This window comes from Melozone crissalis, unplaced genomic scaffold (genome assembly GCF_028551555.1).
Source record: "Melozone crissalis strain CALT ecotype California unplaced genomic scaffold, PUWL_Pcris_2 ptg000039l_1, whole genome shotgun sequence".
Classification (NCBI taxonomy): Eukaryota; Metazoa; Chordata; class Aves; order Passeriformes; family Passerellidae; genus Melozone; species Melozone crissalis.
Window position 1 is genome coordinate 5,491,544 of NW_026535817.1, and position 20,584 is coordinate 5,512,127.

The 20,584-nt window shown below is 45.4% G+C and overlaps 1 protein-coding gene across 3 annotated transcripts in view; it reads right to left on the reverse strand.

The window, feature by feature from the left end:
- Positions 1-459: 459 nt before the first annotated feature.
- Positions 460-20,584, reverse strand: part of JADE1 (jade family PHD finger 1) — a 45,558-nt gene continuing 25,433 nt past the window's right edge. For all 3 annotated transcript variants that reach the window (XM_054283799.1, XM_054283798.1, XM_054283797.1), the window contains exons 4-11: positions 19,452-19,609; positions 16,349-16,536; positions 12,152-12,363; positions 10,819-10,986; positions 9,548-9,664; positions 6,785-7,315; positions 5,086-5,203; positions 460-4,609 (exon numbers count right to left, since the gene is read on the reverse strand). In XM_054283799.1, the coding sequence (XP_054139774.1) occupies positions 3,702-4,609; positions 5,086-5,203; positions 6,785-7,315; positions 9,548-9,664; positions 10,819-10,986; positions 12,152-12,363; positions 16,349-16,536; positions 19,452-19,609 (2,400 nt within the window). In that variant the 3' untranslated portion in view covers positions 460-3,701. The remainder of the gene's footprint in view (positions 4,610-5,085; positions 5,204-6,784; positions 7,316-9,547; positions 9,665-10,818; positions 10,987-12,151; positions 12,364-16,348; positions 16,537-19,451; positions 19,610-20,584) is intronic.

A 20,584-nucleotide genomic window follows, 5' to 3' on the forward strand; every position in this document is an offset into this window, starting at 1 on the left:
TCAGCAGAGCGATACAGAGGCAGGCAAGTGGCAGGCACCTTGTTTCCATTTGCATAATGCACAGCTGAGATGATGACAGGCCACCTGGAAGATTTTGTGTGAGCCATTAATCCCCTTCACTGCTCAAAGGCAGGCTCTGGCTGTGAAGTGAAACCTGGCTGGAAGGGGGAGGCACTCCTCAGGATTTGGGTATTTGTTCCTGGAGGCCCAGAAGGGCACCTGCAGGCTTCCCTGTTAATTATGGAAATATTCATTTCACCTTGGGGTGCAGCTCCTGCCTGGTGGCTGTTTGCCAGAACAGGAACTGCAGGGGTGACACAAAGCCAGGGGCAGCAGAGCAATTCCAGCAGATGACACAGGAAAGGAAAAGATTTCTGTCCTGGTCACAGAGAGGAATGTGGTGACATGGAGCTGATCATACACCCAACACCTCCTTTATTTCCCTGAGGTGGCTAGAGGAAGCTGCTCCTAAATTGGGAGATCTGTTTTTTTCAAGATGGATTGCTCAGGGTGTCCTTTCACAGCCTTTTCTTGCTTGGCACTAAGTCCATTCCGTGTTTCTGCACCTGGAATTTAAAGCAATCCTCATCTGGAAATCCTGCTGTACAAGAAAATGTTCCCTCAGTAATGCATGAGCCCAGCCAGTTCAGAGTGTGAATGAACTTTCAGCCTGATTATCCCACAGATCCACAGGTTCAAAGCTCAGGTTCCTTTTCCAGTGGAACAAGTACAGAGATCATGGACTGTGCAAGGACATCCTCTGTCTACAAATGTAAATGATTTGAGGTAAGCAGCATCTCTGTGAGGATGCCAAGGGGAAAAACACTCCGTGTGCTGCTGATGGGATGGGCACAACTGTCAGTAACAAAAAAACCTTTAAAACCTTAAAAATTTACAAAATCTTGCAGCTGCAATGTGCATGGTGATACCTGTGCTAACCCATGAAAGCTGTTCAGACCATTGCAGTGAAGTGTTTTTGTAAGAACCCAAATACAAATACAGGGAGGTCTAAACCACTGCTGGCAAGGATACTGCAAAAATGTACAGCATTTATTCACATACAGACAAAAGGCACAATTCTACGGAATATTTTAACAAAAAATACAGCTGTTTCAACTAGGTCTTTAGAAATACTTCAAAAAAGGGAGAAAATAAATACAGGATTGGGCCATGTAATATAAAATAGTCATCTCTACATATATTTTTTTATTTCTGTTTCTCTTCATGCACCTTTTTTTTTTTTAATTAATTTCAGCTGAATGGACACCAAAGCTAGGCACATAGTGAAAAATCTGTACAAGTTTTACAAATGTCATCACAATTGTGTCAAACTTCTGAAATCAAGATTTGTACACAACATGAACCCTTCATTTAGATCTGTGTGAGTTTATAACCTAACAAATGGCATTCCAGGCAACTCTACAGACGTTCAGCTAGCCTACGGTTGGACAGAACACACGGATCATATCAAAGATCTCTTGGTCAGTCAGCACAAGGAAAGGTCACACTTGGAAACAGAAATCCAGCAAATCCCAGTAAAACACGGGGGTGGGTTTGTCACTGCAGTACCTGCAGCACCTCCTGCTGAGGGCTAAGCACAGGGACAAAAGGAACCTACAGAGCTGCTCGTACCACAGCCTTTTTGGTTTGGGGTCAGCTCCACTGGAAACCTCCCAAAGCTTCCTGCCCTCAGTGCCAGGGGACACAGCAGCTAAGGCATTCACTCTGCACAACACAAGTATCATCATATAGTGCAAATTAACAAGGTACCTCTGTCCAAGGGGGTGAGGTTAAAGGTTTACTCAGAATCCAAATTTAGGCTATTCCATCTATGGCTTGACAATTCCTGTGTGGTCATGAGCTTCTTTCTTACAGAAAATACCAGTGCCTGTCTGGAGAATGTTGCTGGATGTTGAGTAGAACTTACTGGCTTTTACCTTTTGTCTGTCTGCTGTTTATACTTTGAAGACATGCCAAGAGTGGCTATGTAACCTCAGTCACCAGTGCCCTGCCTGACTTTCACCTCTGTAAATCATGCCTTTATTCTTGGGACTTGGGACCAGCAACAGGATTTTGAAAGTGTATTATCTTACATAAAATTCCCCTTCCTCAAAAGGTTAAGACTTCAGAGTTTTAAAAGAGGGATGTATTCTGGTGAAATATTTAATTGATAACATTAACTTGCATAGCAAGATAGGGTGTTAAGCCTTTTTTACTTTCTGACTGAATCCTCATTCCTATGGCAGAGGAATTCTGTGTTGTCAGTGCTCCCTCCTGGGGAGGCAAGGGTCAGGCATTCCATGGTGAGTGGATGCCATAACAGCAGGCTGGGAGTGGGAAAGGGGAGGAGAAGGAGGTTCTTTACGCCTGTCTTTAACACATTGCTGCTGCTGCTGCTTTTTCACCAGTACATACCTCTCCTACATCTATGAAAAATTCCAGAACGGACAGGCTCTTAATGCTCCACTGCAGCGTGTGCACTCAGTACAAAACAACAGTATCCTCACAACCTGTTCATGTTATTGCTCACAGCTTACTCATTATTGCCACTTGCAATTATTAAAAAAGTACACAGTCAGAATACAAGTTCCCTTTTCCATCAAATCTAATCCATCATAGAATGAAATAGTTTTTTCTTTGCTTGACTGTAAAGAGCTAATCACAATGTATTGCCTTTGAGTTTTATTCTATTTAAAAATATATATTTGTGTCCATTTAAAGCAACCTTTTAGTGTCATAAGCCTGACTCTCCCAGTACATATCATTAGTGCATCTGTGGTGGCCTTTGGGAAATCCTCCTGCCTAGTGCCATAGAAAACTTCTGTCAGGAATTGTCATCACACTCCCTAAGGCAGGTGCCTGACCATGGGTGACAGGTTATTCCATGGAGTGCTGGAACCCCCAAACCTGCCCCTTGCTCAGAACTGAGCCATTTGGGAACATCCTTTGTGTCAGTCCCCATCTCTCAAGCCCTGCCCTGTCCCTTCCTCCTCCTCTTCCTCCTCCAGTGCAACATCTGGCTGTGCCTGGCCATCATTGACATGTAAACTCTGGAGCACAGGGAGGGGTTTGAGGTGCCACCTGTGCCCCAACTGAACACAAGAGAACACATTCTGCAAAGAGAGGAGAGAGAGCAGCCCCTGCCCAGGGATGGGGAGCATTTGTCATGGGACTCACCAGTGCAGTGCAGGATGGTCTAACAACCATCTTCCATTCAATACACACGAGTTAAATTAAGAGCTTGTGCTTTTCCAGAAGTCAGGGGGAGGGAGTAAAATTTTCAGTGCCTTTTAGCTAGAAGGGATGAATGCAGCCTGATTCCTCCTGCCCTCCCCCAGCCCCTTGTAAAAGATTTTTGTGAGTTGTGTGCATCCCAACTCCTGTTGTAGTAGCAATGTCACTCTTCTGCTTACTCAAGAAAGTTGCAAATAAGGGAGATTCAACCTTCTCACAGAAATGGGAAGGGTGAGGGGGTGTGGATGGGGCAGAGAGACGAAAAAAAAACAAAACAAAAAACCAAAACAAAATCAAAGAGCTTAAAACAGCTTTAAGTGCATGTAAACATACTTATACAACTCAGAAGAAATGGGCTTCCATTCTGTCAGTCTGTAGCTCTAAGAATGCTCCTCTCTCCCACCGATAGGTAAGGTGGAGCTGGCTTGCAGGCAGTGTGACTCTGGCGACCCCACCCCTGTGTGCAGTCAGGTGGCCAGGATGCTCCTGTGAATGATGTCCGTCCTCCTGCCCATGCTGCTGCTGGGGCTGAGCCTCTGCTGCCTGCACTTCTTCTCAGCCACTTCGGGCTCCGAGTCGCTCATTTCGGCGTCGGGGACGTAGCCATCGTTCTCGCTGTCAGGCTTTAACTTGCTCTTTGTCCTCTCCTTGGCTGCAACTCTGCCCACGCTGCCCAGGTAGGGGTAGCCCGAGTTCTGGCGGCAGGCCTCCTCCAGGCTCTCCCCCTGCTGCTGCCTCTCCCCCTTCTTTGGAATTCGGAATCCGCCCCAGTTTTTCCCCGGGCTCGTGGGCGCGGTAGGCACTTTAACTACTGTCTGATTGGAGTTCACTTTGACCAGACCCCCGTTACATTTAGGCACTATATCCCTCCGAGTGCCAGGCGCCGCTGACCTCCCACCCGAGTGGTTGACAGCCCTTTTGTTTTCCAGTTGCCTCTGAGAGAGTTCCGTGGGTCTCAGGGGTTTGTGGTTGTGTTTAGGAGTCTTTTCCTTCAGCTCTGCCTTGGCCCCCTCGCACTGTGGGCGGTTGTCCCTTCTCTTCCTGTGCTCCGCTAGAACCACGCCGTTCTTCTGCTGCGCTGACCCGACCCGCGTCTCGCCCAAGGGCTTGTCAAAACCGAAAAAGCTGCCCGGAGCTGCACCTCCTTCCCTAGGGCTGGGCTGTGCCAGCAGGGATTTGCTGTCATTCCCAGACCTGTCTCTTACCCTGTCCCTCTTGTGGGGTTTCTTCAAGGAGTGGGCCAGAGAAGTGCCCATCTGCTTCCTGAAGAACGCAGAATGCCACTTCAGATCCTCGATCTTGGGCGCGTCGGGGCCCAGTGACGGGCTGTTGAACAGCACCGTGCTTTCCATGGAGGAGAAGGAGGAAGGCACACCTGCATGGAAGCAAAATAAGTTCAAGTCAAGCAATCCCACAGCTGTGGAGATAAACACCAGTTTGAAGTGTACCTGCTTTAACTCTGCTCCTCATGCCGGACGTGCTCACATCAGAAATGGGTATTTGGCTGCCTGTCCTGTACTTTTAGGTCACAGCTCTGTGGCTATGTCATGGTTTTATCTTCCTGTACCTGCACCTAATTACACTTGTAGCAAACACAAGTCCTAACACTCCTCTGTCCTCAGAGACAGAGGCAAAAAGCAACCAGCAAGTGGATCTCCCTGATGCTATCTCAAATATGGTTTATTAGTTACTCAATAGTTCAAGGATAATCTGGCCACTGCAGGAATTTTGAAGGTATTCATCTTTCTGAGGAATGAAATGAGAACAAATGAGGCCCTGCTTGTCCTTCACAGCCTGTAAGCAAACCTTGTCCCTGTGCTCTGACACAAGGAAGGGAACACTGAGGCATACCTGAAACTCTTTCTTGTTCCAACTGCTTTGTGTAGCTGTTGAATATCTGTTCCTGAACTTTGCAAACAGATCTCTTGATTTTTTCTCTCCGTGTCACCATGTAAGTGAGGTTACGCACCTGGAAGACAGCAAGGGCGTGGGTTTTACAGGAATTGTATTCCCAGGATATTGCCCTACCTGTGTTTTGAATTAATTCAGCTGGAGTACTACACACCTTTTAAATAAATGGTGTACAATTAAAATTTAAACCATTTGAATTTAAACAATTTAAATTTAACTGCCTTCAACACAATTCTTAGAGAACGAGTCTGTTTAACTGACAAATTATCTGTTGAATTGACAGGCAATTTAATTGACAGATTATCCCATCAGATTTGGAGAACCACAGCACAGAAGAAACATCTACAAACACCTGAGTCACACACACATGAAAACTAGGGAAATGTTGGAAATCCTAGAATGTACTCAGTATTTAATACTTCCCAGGTGAGGGAATGACTGAGAAGCACAGGTGGATGATTCTAAGGCTCCTCTCTCAGTGGTGCAAGGTGGTGCCCTATGAATTACAACCCTGTGGCCTGAACTGGAGAAATGTAACAAGTGTGTTTGTTTTTGTAAAGGTCCCTTTTTTAAAATCCAAATCATCTTGAACAATCAGTGGGAACAGAGTAATAAAACATTAAGATATTACTAAAATCACGTATCCTGTTTTAACATCACATTTAGAAATTAAAGGATTCACACACAATAATTTAAGATCCAGAGAACATAGTTACAAACTCTAATTATTTAGCTGATCAAAGAGAAGATGACAAGAAAGCCTGAGCACAGGGAGCAGGAACAAAAGATCCCAGGTAACAGCTAGGATCTGGGCCATCTGAACAGCTACAGAAGGTCCTTGGGCTGGAGTTGAAACTAGGAGAAAAATCAAAAACTACAGCAATTCATTGTAAGAGTAATTAGGCATCAAGATCCCTTACAAAGGATGCAGTACATCCATGAGAACCTGCTGTCCTGATTTAAAGATTAGACAGTATTATGAAAGAGAGGCTCTGGTTCACCTACAGGTTACTGAGGTAGGACCTCCTGAGCCAGCTTTAGTCCATGGCCCACATGAGCCACGTGCTGCAGGGACGTGAAAAACTAATTTCAGTGTTCTTTCTGGCTCTAAGAGCTCCTAAATTACCCCAAAAAGAAAGGAATCCAGGATCAGATGTACTTATTGAAACACCAATCTGATCTTATTGAACTGTTCTTCAAACGTTCAAGACCTAAATAAATCAAACATCAGTTACCTCCCACACCTACACTGATCATCCTACTCTGGTATGCCAAAGAAAAACAGATCTACTGCAAAACAAGGTAAGTTTCATCATCCTTTTCACTGGGTGAAAGGAGCATGGAAAGCCCTTAAAGGCTGAAAAGGCTTCAGCTGGGGGTGCAGTACAGTCAGAGTTAATCAGTAAAGAGGCACGAGCAAAAGCACGACAATGCAGTTGCAGGTGATTGAATGCCACACGCCAAGACCCGCTGGCCCCGTGACTGACCTCTGTGTGCAAAGGGCAATTGCTGTGCTCTGGAGAAATTTAGTGTTAATGGCCTTGCCTGACAGCACAGCTCTGAGCTGAGCTGCACTCAGGCTGGGCACAGTGTGGGAACTCAGCTAAGTGTGGCCAGCACGGGCAGCGCCGGGGCTTACCCGCTCCAGGTCCTGCCGGAGGTGCGTGAAGAGCTGCAGCCTCCTGAACAGAACATCCTGCTCCCGCTTCGCCAGATTGTCCTCCTCGTCCTTCTTTGGGGTAATCAAAGGCTTATTGAAATTGGATTTCCTCTTCAGTTTCCAGTACTGGTAAAGGAATTCCACGGGCTCCTCAGGCAGCCGCAGCACTTTGGCCACTTCCAAAGACTCAACGAAGGTGTAGAACTCGTCCTCCAGCTGCTGGAGCTTCTGCTTGCGGAGGCTGACCCTGTGGGCCTCCTCCTGGTTTTGATCCATGCTGTGGAAAGGGTCCATGTGGGCAGGAAGGGAGGTGTCCTGAATCCCATTCCTGTTCTCCTGAGCTGGGCTTTCACTCAAAGTCTCAGCGTCCCCTTTCTTGGTGGAGCTGTGCTTGGGACAGTAGGACTTGAACTTCACCTCGTCGTTCTCTGCCAGGATGGTCTTCATCTCCAAGCCGCGGTCAAAGGCGCACGTGACGTGAAAGGCTGTTCTGCAGTTCTTCACTGAACACTAGAGAACATGAATTACAATTAACCAATTAAAAATAAAAGTTAAGAAGCCACACTGCCTAGAACTGTTGGAGAAGTCAGAGCTGCTTTGGAAGAACCTTGTCACCATGCCCTGCTTCTAGCTGCACGTGCTTCCCTGCTCCCTTTAATTGGGGTTATGACTTAGTGCCTTCAGGCCAGCCAAGGATCAAGTGGCCCAGAGGGACAGGAGTGTTTAACCCCCCTCCAGCCCCAGCACACTATTCCATGCACAAAAAGCCACAAGAGGAACATTCCCAGTGACACCAGAGCCACTTGTGCACAGCACACCGTTACCGAAGTACAGTGTTCCCCTCTGGAATGTGCCAGCACCAGGGGGAAGAAAAAACATTGTGGTGGCTCCAGGCCAGTCTGAGAGTTTTAATTAAAAGTCTTTCCCAGCACCTGGATCCATGCTATCCAAAAGGCCTCAACCAAAGGGAATTTTTTCCCCATTATCCCAATTTTATAATGTGAAATATTAAATCACTGTCAACCATTACTTCATTTCACAGCCTTCGCTTCACCTTGGAGAGGAGGAGAACAGGAAATTCAAATGTTGTCATTCTTCTTCCTACTCAGTGAATTCAGCCATCATAGAGTGATGGGCACTAGTTCAGCTGATTTAGCACTTCATTTCCATTATATCTCATTTTCTTTTGCAAAATTCTATCATACATACCACCAGCCACCAGCTGAAAGGTTTAAACACATATAAATATGTATGTATACACAAACACACATACATATGTGTTTGGACCCACTCACACCTCTGGTGAACAGGATTTGAAGTGCAAATGAGCATTAGTGTTCCTAACTAGGAAACAAAACTATGTTTAACCCAAGCCACCGACCCTGAAAGAGCAACACAGTGGCACTGGGATGTTTGCACAGTGCTTTGTAAAGAAGCCAAATCTCTTTCCCCTCTGGGTTTTCCTGCTCAGGTTGACTCAGCAGCCAGACGGCTTATAAAGGTATGGCAGGGTTTAAACTTCACAGGTTTCAAATGAGCGGTCTTTAATAAAAGCAACATATAAAAGCAATTTAAAAATACCAAAGCATCTTTTGCCCTTTCCTCTCCTACTAACACAGGCCAGGAGCATCCCAACTGGAACACTGGGCAGTAGAGAGAAGTGCTTTAGCCATAATTAGCTCTTACTGCAGCTCATGTTTTGTTGGGAGAAGAGAGGAAAGCCTGTCTCGCTGGGAGGAAATCTGCTGAACCTGGGGGAATAAGCAATCTTGCTTTTCCCAGCTTACTGCAGCTGCTCCCTGACCAGCCTGACACACACTTCCAGCTGCCACTTTTCCTAACTGTTGTGCACATATCAGAAGGCGGCCTGGAGAACAGACAAAAACAGCTTCAGCTACCTAACAGCAGCCAAGAGGAAGGGGATGGCCCTGCAAGGAGGGATTATGGTTGCAAATTTATATGCTGTGGACAGATTTATTTTCTCTAGTTAACACTTACTATTTCATACATTCCTCACATGGAAGTGGCCTGTGATAGGTTTCACTGCAACTGCTGCTGTGTTGCTGATTTACAGCTCTTCCTGGCAGCCTCAATCAAATGATGTGGGGCAGAGGAGAAAAGGGAAATGGGGATAAACTCATTTCAAACAGTGTAGGACTTGAGCCATTTTTGTGTCCTAATGCTGGTCTGACCACCAGGCTAGCCCCAGAAGCAAAAGCTCTACTTCAGCCTCCTTATGAGACTGTAGGACCATCCCTCTCTGTCTCAGGGAGCTTCCTGAGGATTGTTTTACTGCTGGAAGTGCTCTGAGGATGAGGAGCATCACCAGAATGCTGAGCTACCTTTTACTGTCTTTTCCTACACAAGCACAACACTGCCCCAAATGGGTCACCTGTCCTTACACTCCCTCATCATTTATTCTCAAGTAAAGGAGATCAACATCTTGTCTGCTGTCCCAGTGTCTCCTCTTTCAAAAATCGCAGGTTTGGTAATATGTTTTCTCACTCTCTATAGATTTTTAAATTTTTCTTAAAAGGATTATTGAATGGTTTTTCACTGTAAAGGGTCTACAGGTGCCTTACAGCTAACAACCCAAAATAACTATGCACAAGAAACACTGCCCAGTGTAAAATGCTCTGGTGCAGATCAGGTCAGTGAAGTCCACAGTAACAATGAGAAAACACATTTCCTATCTACTAAAAACTGACAAAACACATGTGGATATTTATGTGGTCAAATTACCTGTATAGAAGCTCCAACTTTTTCATTACAAAGGCTGCACACCAGTGCCCACCTACTGCTGGGAATGTGGGAAACTTTTGTGATAGGTTCCATTTTTTCAGGGCTTCCGATGCTCACCTAAGAGACAAATGGTCAAAAAATTGGAGTGACTATGACACAGTTAACTAAATAAACAATTTTATTAGAGAAGTCATATTCCTTGTCTGTATATACAACTGAGTGTGTCCCAAATTCCTCGTTTAATCAGGATCTAAAACTCTTTAAAAAAAAAAAAAAATCAGTTTCTCACTTTGTGAGCAAACCAACCAGTTTCAAGGTGAAGCCCACCAATTTAAGATTATCATACAGGATGAACACTTTGAATCTGACAGAATTCCTGTGGGTCAAATCTCATAGTCAAACTTTCCTGATTCACCTTTCATGTTCTGTTTACAAAGTGAAATGGTATCTGGTGTCCTTGTTAAATGAGCTTTGCCAGCAGCAAAGGCCTCATTTTCCAAGGCCTAATTCTGATTAACAGAGGGGATTTAATTAGTTTCTTTACAGGTGAAGCATCATGCCCTGCCAGACTTTTTACCTAACCAAGAAGCTTTTATGCTTCATTTTGAAGCTGAATAATGCTTTAAGGAGGTTTTTTTCCGCTCCCAGAATCCCAGGAACAGCACCTGTGGAGTCTTTGCTTCTTTTTTTACCAGGGTCAGGATTAAATGAGCAAGACAGTATTTCCTGTTTGGACTCAGAGGCTTATTAGTTTTTATCTATATTACAGTCTCACAAACTGTGAGTTCTACAGCACTTCACTCTAACAAACTAAAAAATGCAGCTGTATCTCTCTCTCTCTACAAGGCCTTTAAGGATAAACTGTCCAATTAAGAAATGACACCTAAATTATTTTAACTTTTAACCCAATAACTAATCACTAACCACTCGAAGTCCGCAATGTGGACTTTTCTGTCCAGTTACACAAAACCACCCAAAAGGTTGGGTTACACAAACCCATGAAGAAGAAGGTGAAGAAGAAGGACCAAACCTCCACCTCGCTTTATATATATTACTATATTCTAAAACCTTAAACTCTTCAGTTTTCCACCCTGTGACATTAAACACTTCTATTCAAACTCCACACCTGTAATCCCAGTTCTACAACTTTTACAATTCAATTTTGGAAACTTCGCCACGGCCTCGGGTCAAAAGCAGTTTTCTCTTGGGGTTCAGCAGAGAAAGTCTGCAATTCTCAGCATTCAGGGTTCCAAGAAGCAAGCAGCACCCACCTCTGGGATCCAGAGAGCACAGCTGACATGCACCCACTTGGTGCCACTGCGGGTGGGCTTCATGGCGCCGCCCTTCTTGGGGCACAGCAGGCACTTGGGCCGCACGCCCAGCGCGCACGTCCGGCACAGCCAGCTGCCCTCGGGCACCTTCAGGATCCCATAGCACGCCTGTGGGGCAAAGAGAGCACAGCAAACACCTCAGCGATGCTTTCACACATCTCTCTGAGGTATTTTTACTCAGAGAGAAAAGTGCAGGATGGTAAATAATTAAGGGCAGGTTTTTCAAAAGGTCGCATCCTTACGGAGCCCTCGATCCCAATTACCATTGGCTTTAACGCACTTAAGTTGCAGGTTTGATGTGGTCAGAGAAACCCTACAGGTCTGAAAAACCAACTTGGCTCAGTGTATCTTGTGGGATAGTCACTTGTACACAGGTCTAGTCCTTTATCACAGAATGCTGAGGTTGGAAGAGACCTCTAAGATCATCAAGTCCAACCTGTGCCCTAATACTTCAACTATACTATAGCACCAAGTGCCATGTCCAGGCTTTTTAAACATTTACAGAGATGGTGATTCTAGCACCATGGGAAGAGCATTCCAGTACTTTTTATTTTGGTGAAGAGTTTTTTCCTAATATCCAACCTATACCTTCCCTGACATAGCTTGAGACTGTGTCCTCTGGTTCTGTCAGTGCTGCCTGGGGGAAGAGACCAACCCCAGCTGTGTACAGCCTCCCTTCAGGAAGATGTAGAGAGCAATAAGGTCACCTCTAAGCCTCCTCTTCTCCAGGCTAAACAACCCCAGTTCCTTCAAATGTTCCTCACAGGGTTTGTGTTCCAAGCCCCCAACCAGCCTCATTGCCTCTTCTGGATGTACTAAAGCATCTCAACATCCTTCCCAAACTGAGGGGCCAAAACTGGACACAGCACTCAAGGTGTGGCCTCACCAGCACTGAGTATAGGGGGAGGATGACCTCCCTGCTCCTGCTGGCCACACAATTCCTAATGCCATTGGCCTTCTTGGCCACCAGGGCACATTGCTGGCTCATATTCAACCAGCAATGTTTCCAAACACTGAATGACAATAGAAACTTGTTAAAGCTGGGAAAGAACGACAGGCTGATGGGAAGGCACTTGCCAGAGTAAGAAGCATCCATGGGAACAGGCTAAAATTGTATATTTTACATGAAGAACATTTCTGAAGTACCACAGAAAGGTGACACACAGCAGTGCTTCCTTAGCACAGCTCTCTGGAATAAACCCCACCTGCGTCCCTATCGATTGCTCTTCTTTAGGAAAGTTTGCTACCACCTGACACCGTGCTGCTGCCATACCTGGTGCACACAGATATTGCATTTGTCACAGAACACCATTTCATTGCCATCCTCTCCATCTGGAGACTGGCACACGTCACAGACGACGTCCTCGTCGTACTCGATGCCCAGCCCTTCCTCCGTCTCGATGGCGTGGCTCATGTTATCGTAGCAGCGCTGCTCAAACTCCTCCATCACCCTTTCCATGGTGCACTCATCCAGCTCCAGCATCCCTGAAAAACAGCAGCTGTTCACATACTTGAAGAGAAGAGTGATAACCATCACCACAAGCAGCTCCACTTTGTTTCTGAACAGCCAATCCCCACGCAGACACGTTTCATTCCTGTTCCAGACAATCATGCCTGTTCCAGCATAAACCAGGGAAACTGTTAAAAAATGGCAAAGCTGTCTTATAACTGTATTAAACTAACAAAAGTGGAGTGTCCAAATCTTTCAAATTCTAAGACAAACTTTCCAAGACTGATTTTGTCCTAGTTTTGTTCTCATTTTTCCTTCTGGGACAGCACCATCCAACCACCAGAGCTTTTGCTCCAATTCTGCCACCCCGATGTTGACTCTTTGATGAAAGATTTGGAAGTATTTTGAACCAAAAGTTATGGAGCAGGGGGAGAAAATACATGAGAAAACCTGCTATGATACTTGGAGGGAATCTGCAATTTCTAACAACAATTGTTGGTTTATCACAAGTTCCAACCCCAACAAGATGCAATCCCAACTGAGGTCTCCATCAGAGCCTACAACAATAAATTGATTTGTTTTAAAAAGTGAAAAACTGTAATAAATGCAACATCAAAATATGGGACAATAACTAAATGCAATATCTAAACTGAAATTTCCTCTTTTCCAACAGCATCCATCAGAAAATTATTCATGACACACAGCTACAGACCCATTATGTTGTGGTATTTTATAGTTCAGATTTGTTTGGAAATTGAAAGGCCTCCCTTCTCAAGCAGCTCCCCCAGTTTATATCCTGGGCATGACCTTCTGTCATGGAGAACATCCCTTTGGTCAGTTTGGGTCACCTGCCCTGGCTGTGCTCCCTCCCAGTTGCTTTTGCTCACCCGCTCCCTGACAAAGCATGAAAGAAAAAAGGAAAGAACAAGGAAAAAAAAGCCCCTAACTTAGGATAGGAGCAGACCCCAAAATATCGGTGTGTTATCAACACCATTCTCATTACAAATCCAAACCACATCACCTGGTAACAGCTACTGAGAAGAAATTAGCTCTGTCCTAGCTGAAACTAGGACAAAGAGGAGATGGCAACCTCAGGATGGCTGTTTTAACAAGAAAACTCTCCTTTCAGCTTTCCCTGAGAAAAACTGAGCCAAAAAATCCCACAAAACAAAGAATAAAAACCCTCTCTAGCTCCTCCAGATCAGAAGACAAACACTCCACAAAAGTACTTCCAGCTTCCCTTGCTGACAGGTAAATCCTTGCAGCAGGGATCAGTGCATCCCAGGCTACCCAAACTGAGCAGTGAAAAGCAGCAAGAGGGAACATCCAAAATCCTGCTGATGAAAGGATTTTGCCCTGCAACCCAGAACTGCTGCACCAGCAAAGCAGATGATGGCAGGTTTTACACCAGCTTCCTACTGAATCCTATCTGCTCTCACTTTGTAAGTGACCCTTGGAGATGTGACTGACTGCCTGTGTTGAGTTTTTAGGGTCCCCAGGATGAGGGAAGAGATGAATCTTATTCCATGCTCTCAGCCATGAAGGCTGATTATTATATTATATTGTATTGTATTGTATTAGTGCTGTACTAAACTATCCTAAAGGAAGAGAAAGGATACAGACAGAAGGCTGAACGAGAATGAACAATAAAACTCATGACTGACTCCTCAGAGTCTGAAACAGCTGATGGTGATTGGTCATTAAGTACAAACAATTCACATGAAACCAATCAAACATGCACCTCTTGGTAAACAATCTCCAACCACATTCCAAAGCAGCACACACAGGAGAAGCAAATCAGATAATTATTTTTTACATTTTTCTCTCAGGCTTCTCAACTTCCCAGGAGAAGAAATCCTGGTGAAGGGATTTTTCAGAAAATATGACAGTGACAGGCCTGTGCTTTTGCAAGGGTTACAGAAAGGGGAGCAGGAGCTGCAGCTCCTGTTCAGATGCTCACAATCATCCTTTTACAACAACCACTGCATGTTCTCAGTACCCTGAAGCACTCCTACAGGGATCAAAGGAAACACAGGGAACTCACGGCCCCAGGGACACCATAAGGAAGTGCTCCAGGTGCAGATCAGGAAATAGCTCACTTTTCAAATGCCCATGTGTAGTATCTGCAGTGTGGAGTGTCTGACCAAGCACCCATGTATATCTTTCAAGACCCCCAACACACTGCCTGGTACTGACATGAGCATTTCCTTCCCTCTGCATACAGCAGAACTGAGTGGGTAATGATTTATAGCAAACAAACCCCAAAAAACTACACCAAAACCTGAGATCCAACAAATTCTAGCTGTTCAGAGTGCCATGTGCAGCATGTACTTTTAAAGGTTATGCTGGTGTAGCAGAATGGGGCTTCCCTGCAGAGGTACAAATCTGCCCCTCTTGTGCTGCTCACTCTCCACTACAGGAGCCCGGATCTGGTTTTGGCAAAAAAACAGATAGACTGGATAGAAGGATACCAAAGAAACAATTAAAAGTATATTTTCCCCCCAAGGAACGCCAAGGGAACTTGCTGCTGCTGTTCTCCTGAAGATAACTGGAAAGGTAACCTAAACTCTGGAATTGTAAACTGAAATCCTCTAAGCCCAACACTAAACCTGAGCAGGGCTGATGTGAGATCTGGAAAAAGGCCTGGCTTTTTTCAAGACATCATCTGTTTCTTTCATGTGTTGGTTTAGAATGAGAAACAGAATTATAAATGGTCATTTTGTGGTTTACCAGTTCTTCAGCCACGCCAGCAATGGGCTACAGCCAGGTAAAACATGTTTGACTAAACGGCAGCCCAAAGCAGGGAACTGCCACAGGGCCAAAAAAAAACCAAAGGTGTTCACCAACATGTCCAAACTCTTCCTGGCACAGCATTTTCCCTCTGCCAAACAATGTTTTGGAACTACAGCACACAGTCACAGTGAGGCTTGGGAGCTCCCTCCAATGTATATCTTGTGTGTGTATATATATACATATATATATATATACATAAATATATATAAAAATATACCAGTGCAGGAATTCCTCCCTGATCCATTCCTTGTGCCACTCAGCTGGCACAGATTCTCTAAAGCTGCCAAACAACTTGTCTAGCCTTCTCTGCACTGAACACCATGAGCTAAAATAATGAAATAGGACTACCTGGAAAAACTACCAGGGTGGTCTCTCTGATGCTCCCTTGGAGAACCAGGATGGCAAACTGGGAACTTTGTGAGATGGAAAGCAGTAGAGAAAAAAAAACCAAAACATGTGGCCAGATTCTGACCAGGTCTAAGCAGACACAACACAGGAGTTACCAACATCTATCTTAGGGCTTAATCACATCAGCTCTGCTCACATGATTACTACCTCCTCATACATCTACTACTTCTTCCTACTGCTGCCTGTGGAAACCCAAGGCACTGGGAATATTTCTCTGTCTGCTCTGGAGTGTCCTGACCCCCCAGGGGAGCACTGACTTTGACCCTCATTCATGGAGAAAGTTTCCTAGACTTCAAGACACACTAAAATCCACAAAAGTGTGAAATAGATTACAGAGAGTAGTGTAAGTGTATCACTTAGTGAGAAATTTAAATTTTGGGATTTTTAGTATGTTGTAAATAGAAGCAAGATGGAGGGCACAGGGTGTCATCCTAAGTTTCTTCTTCATGGGTTTGGGCAGCATATTGGGTAGCATTGGGCAGAAAAGTCTGCGTTGCATACTTCCAAAGATCAGTTATCAGGTTAAAAAGGAAAATAATCTAGGTGTCAGTTCTTAATTGGATACCTTATTCATAAAAGACCTTGTAACAAGAGATTGTTGGCCATTTTGTGCTTTCTAATGAAAAGCTGCCAAACTCACAGTAATGAAACTGTTTTATTGGTAAGAAATAATAAACACCTGAGTCCAAACACAAATTACTGTCTCAAGCGCCTTCAATCCAAACCCAAAAAATCCGACAACCGGTACCCCCTGAAATTACCCTTAAGACTGCCAGCTTCAAAAAGAAACAAAAAGGCAGCAAATCCCTGAGTGCTCACCCATCTCTTTGAACTCCTCATTGGCCAGCTGCAGCCATGCCACGTCCACGTCGTTGAGGTCGTAGCGGCACACGCTGTCTGCCAGGGTCCGGATGTCCACGTAGCCCAGCTCCGGCGGCTCCGCGCCCGAGGACACGATGAATTTCCTGGGCCGCGTGAAGGTGACGGCTTTTGTCTCGGACACCACTCTGAAACAGACGGGGCAGGCAGCCGTGAGGAGTGCTGGGAGGCTCAGCTCTGGAAAATTCCAAATTCTTTGCTCTAAGTGACCAACAAGCAGCAGGGCAGCCACCTAACTGTCCCAGCAAACACCTGGCACCACCGAGGTGGGAAAACAGTTCCAGGCACTTCCAGAACTCATTGGGGTAAGAGTTTAACTGGAGTTGTCTAGAAATCCAATTCATTGCCAGAATTCTAAATAAAATTAAATATTAGAGGACAGAGCAGTGCTTGCTCTTACCTGAAATTCAAACTTTTAAAGCCAAAGCAGGGATGCTGTATTTACGTAGTGGCTGCCATATATACACACGTTAAACTCTGGTTTAAGACTTTTTTTTTTTTTTTTAACTAAAATACTGACCATAAGAACATTCAAGGAAAAAATGAAAAAACCATTTCTGGCTATCTCAGTAGAGAACATTGCCCTTTCTCTTAGCCAACAGCACACACTGACACTGAGCTTGGATGAAACGCACCTCACAACACAATTCCAGTCCCTCCAGGAACAACAGGCCACTCATGCCTGCCTCCTGCACTACCACTGGAGGTGAATTTTTGGGGTGTTGGTGCCAAAAGGGAGGAGATTGCATCACCCTATGTTGCCACAACTCCCTGCTGGGAACAGCCTAAACCCCACCAGGAGCAGGACAGCCTCCATACCCCGCTCTATTCTCTCCCCAGTGTGTTAACTCCCAGCAGAAACCCTAATCTGCTGCTGCTGCTGTATTTGCACAAACAGATCTCTGTAAATTCTCTACCAATTTCAGTCTTGCACATCCCTCAAGCTTCCCCTCTTCTAGCTTATTTCAGAGAAATGGTGAGCAAGAGTCAAATGCTGAATTTGGAGCTTCTGAGGTGTGAAAAATACAAATGTGAATGGCCTTGCCAGCCTAGCTGTGCTGCCCAAACTGTTTCTGGTCATATTGCAGAGTGTTCAAGTGTTACAGACTACTGTGTCTTCACAGAGAATGTACTTTAAACTGGGCACTTCTCCATCATAAATTCCTTCCTGAGTACCTCTCTGTGGAAACCATAACCTCTGGGCAGCACCTTGCCACAGTAGTGGCACAGAAGAAACAAGCACAGTGACTCTGACCTCAAAACAACTCCCTTTCCTGGCTTTATTTCTGCTAGAAAGAAGTAAAAAAAAAAAAGGCAACCCTTACTACACACTGAAAGCCATTGAGCTGAATTGTCATTCTGAGCACATGTTCACAGTGAATCTCCACACAGCCTCACTCCTGTCTCCTGCTCCTCTGCCCTCACCAGCCACTACCTTTTATTCACTGCTATGCTCTCCCCATACAGCCTTGGCTCTCTGATCTGCCTATAGCTTATTCCATGTACAGAACCACCCTCTTCCCTCCCAAAGTCAGGCTCAGAGCTGTTCCTGCACTCCAGCAGCACCAGGGCAGGGCTCCCTGAGTGTTCTGTAAGGGAGCAAAGAGAACAATACCCAGGCATCAAAGGGCCCCTGTGACCAGCAGGTGCACAGTAGAAAACAAGGAGTGGTGCCTGCTGTGCCAATACCTACCCCTGTGCTGCCTTCTTTCCTTCCCTGCCTCTCACCATCTTAAATTTGGGGCAACATCTCTATTGGCCTTTGGCTGAGAACAGCTCTCTCCCAAGTGAGTACCTGGGCCTGCTACAGCCACCAGAGCCCTCCCTGACAGACACAGGGATTCCCTGGGAGGTTTTCCTCTGCCCAAGTCCCCAGGAGTGTGTGGCCCTCCCACAGCCTTGGGAGGTGCTGAAAGAGGAATCAGAGAGGAGCAGGCAGTGTGAGTGCACATGTACAGTGTGTGTGTGTGTGTCTCTGCAGGGACTGGGACAGCTCAGTGTGGAGCAGGGAAAGGGTTCCCATCTCCTGCACTGCAGAGCAGAGGGCAAAATGCCACCTTGTGCTTGGAGCTCCAGGTGCAATCCTTCAGAAGAAGGATGGACAGATTTCCCTGATGTGCAGGTTAGCCCCTCCTAGTGGGGCACTCTGCAGGTGGCTGCACAGAACAAAAACAACACTAACAAACTTTCCTGAGGCCCCCTTCATCCAAGGCTAAAGCTGGCAGATACAGACCTTACAAGAAGCAATCAGTGCTCCATCATCACAAATTTTTGGCTGTGTATCAAGGACTGAGCTGCTGTGGTCCCACCAGCAGTGGTGGGTTGTTTGGTAATGCCTTATGGGCCAGTCTGGACTGACTCAAAGAGATCTAGAATGATTAAATGGCAAAAATCCTTGCTTTTATTTTCTCCAATCCCTACTAAGCATAAAATGGGCTGCAGCACACTCCTGCCCTTAGGACTGCAGTGTTTAATTTGAAACAGGAAATAGTATCTATGTGCAACAAACATGGCAAGGAAAATAATAAGGGGCTTTTGGATAAGAGCTAGAAAATCTCACATTATTTAGTTACATGAACATCTGGATGGTTTTTAAAACAGTTGAAATGTTGCACAATCAATTTCTTAGGTTAATAAAAGAAATCACAAAAAAACCCTATGAAAACAAAATAAATGCTGTTTTCTCTAGCCCTTAAGCCTGGTTTGTCCAACTGTTCCTTGAAAAGAACCTATGGCTTGGAAATAAGCAGAAGGAACACCAGCCAAGGGCCCTTCCAGCAATGATAAGTGAGCTCAAGTCTGGCTTAAAAATAGAAGCTATTTTTAATGTTCTCTTATCACATCCCATTGCCAAAAACAGTCCTTTGACATTTGTGTTCCACATGGGCACAACAGGCCTGACTCTTGACCTCTCTGACCATTCCAAAAGGTGATTCCAGGTTCATCTCCGAGAACCAAGACCTTCCTGTGCAACAAAGCTCAGGAAGCCAAGGCAATGCAGCACAAACATGTGTGTATTTATTCCCATTCCTCCAAATGGTACCTTGCTACTGGTTCTGGGATGGTCCCTGGGCTAACAGGCACCTGAACTCCCTTTTCCCACTCCTGCCTCCAGGGATCTGCCAGCACATAGTACTCATCAGGGTTCAGCTGGAAGGAGTCATGTAACTTCATGGCAGTGATCAGGTCCGTTCTGAACACCTGCAAAGAGAGGGACCAAGAGAGAAAAACAAAAACAGAGACACTGACATTTGATATTGAGCACTGACAGCTTCAGGGTAACACAAGGGCACTGTGCCACCAGCCCACTGCAGAAGAGGGATTGGCATCATGGCAGGGAAAGGGTGGCTGAGGGCACAAATACTGACTGCATGATTTCCCCTAACTGCACTACACGTCCTGCAGCTCCTCCTGCACTGCACACTTGCTCTAAAAGGTGCAATTCACTTTCACCTCCACACTGGCTGCAATAAAAGCTGCAGGAGCTCCAAGCAGCACAAAAAAAAAGATTCATTTTTGCTCCCAGGCTTTTTGGAATTTTTTTTTTTTTAATTATTGGAGCTCTGACTCATACCAAGACATTCTAGAAATTCCCTGTGGTAGAAATCAAGGCATGACTCCACCATGACCAGCCTCAAGAGGAAATTCTAAGAAGATGACTCTTTGTGCAAGTACTTATAAAAATAACCCAAAAGATAAAAAATAAAACCAAACTCGAATTCTGGAGGCAGCTCCCCATTCAGCACAGCTATTTATTCAATCAGCTCTAGACACCTCTGTGTCACAGCTGTAATTTTCCTTTGCAAAGGCATCAAGCTCTAAAGCCAGCAGGATATTTGGCAACCTGTGGGTTAGCAGCCACCAACAAGCAGCCATGCTGTCTTCAACAAGGCACAGAATGGAATAAAAAAGGGATTCACTCCTGTGGCAGGTCTGCTGTGGCAGCTTCAGCCTGTTGGCATTGCAGAAAGCCAAGTGCTGCTATCACAGGCATCCCAACTACAAGCCTGCACTTGCTGACACGAGTTCCAGCCCTTCCCACCCCCTGCTCCCTACAAAAGGCAAAGCCCTCCTCACCTCCACAACACTAATTTCTAACTACTCCATGCCTCATTCAAAGGAGAGGGTTAAAAAGCAAGGTGACAAGAAGATTAGCACCACCAGGACAAGAAGATG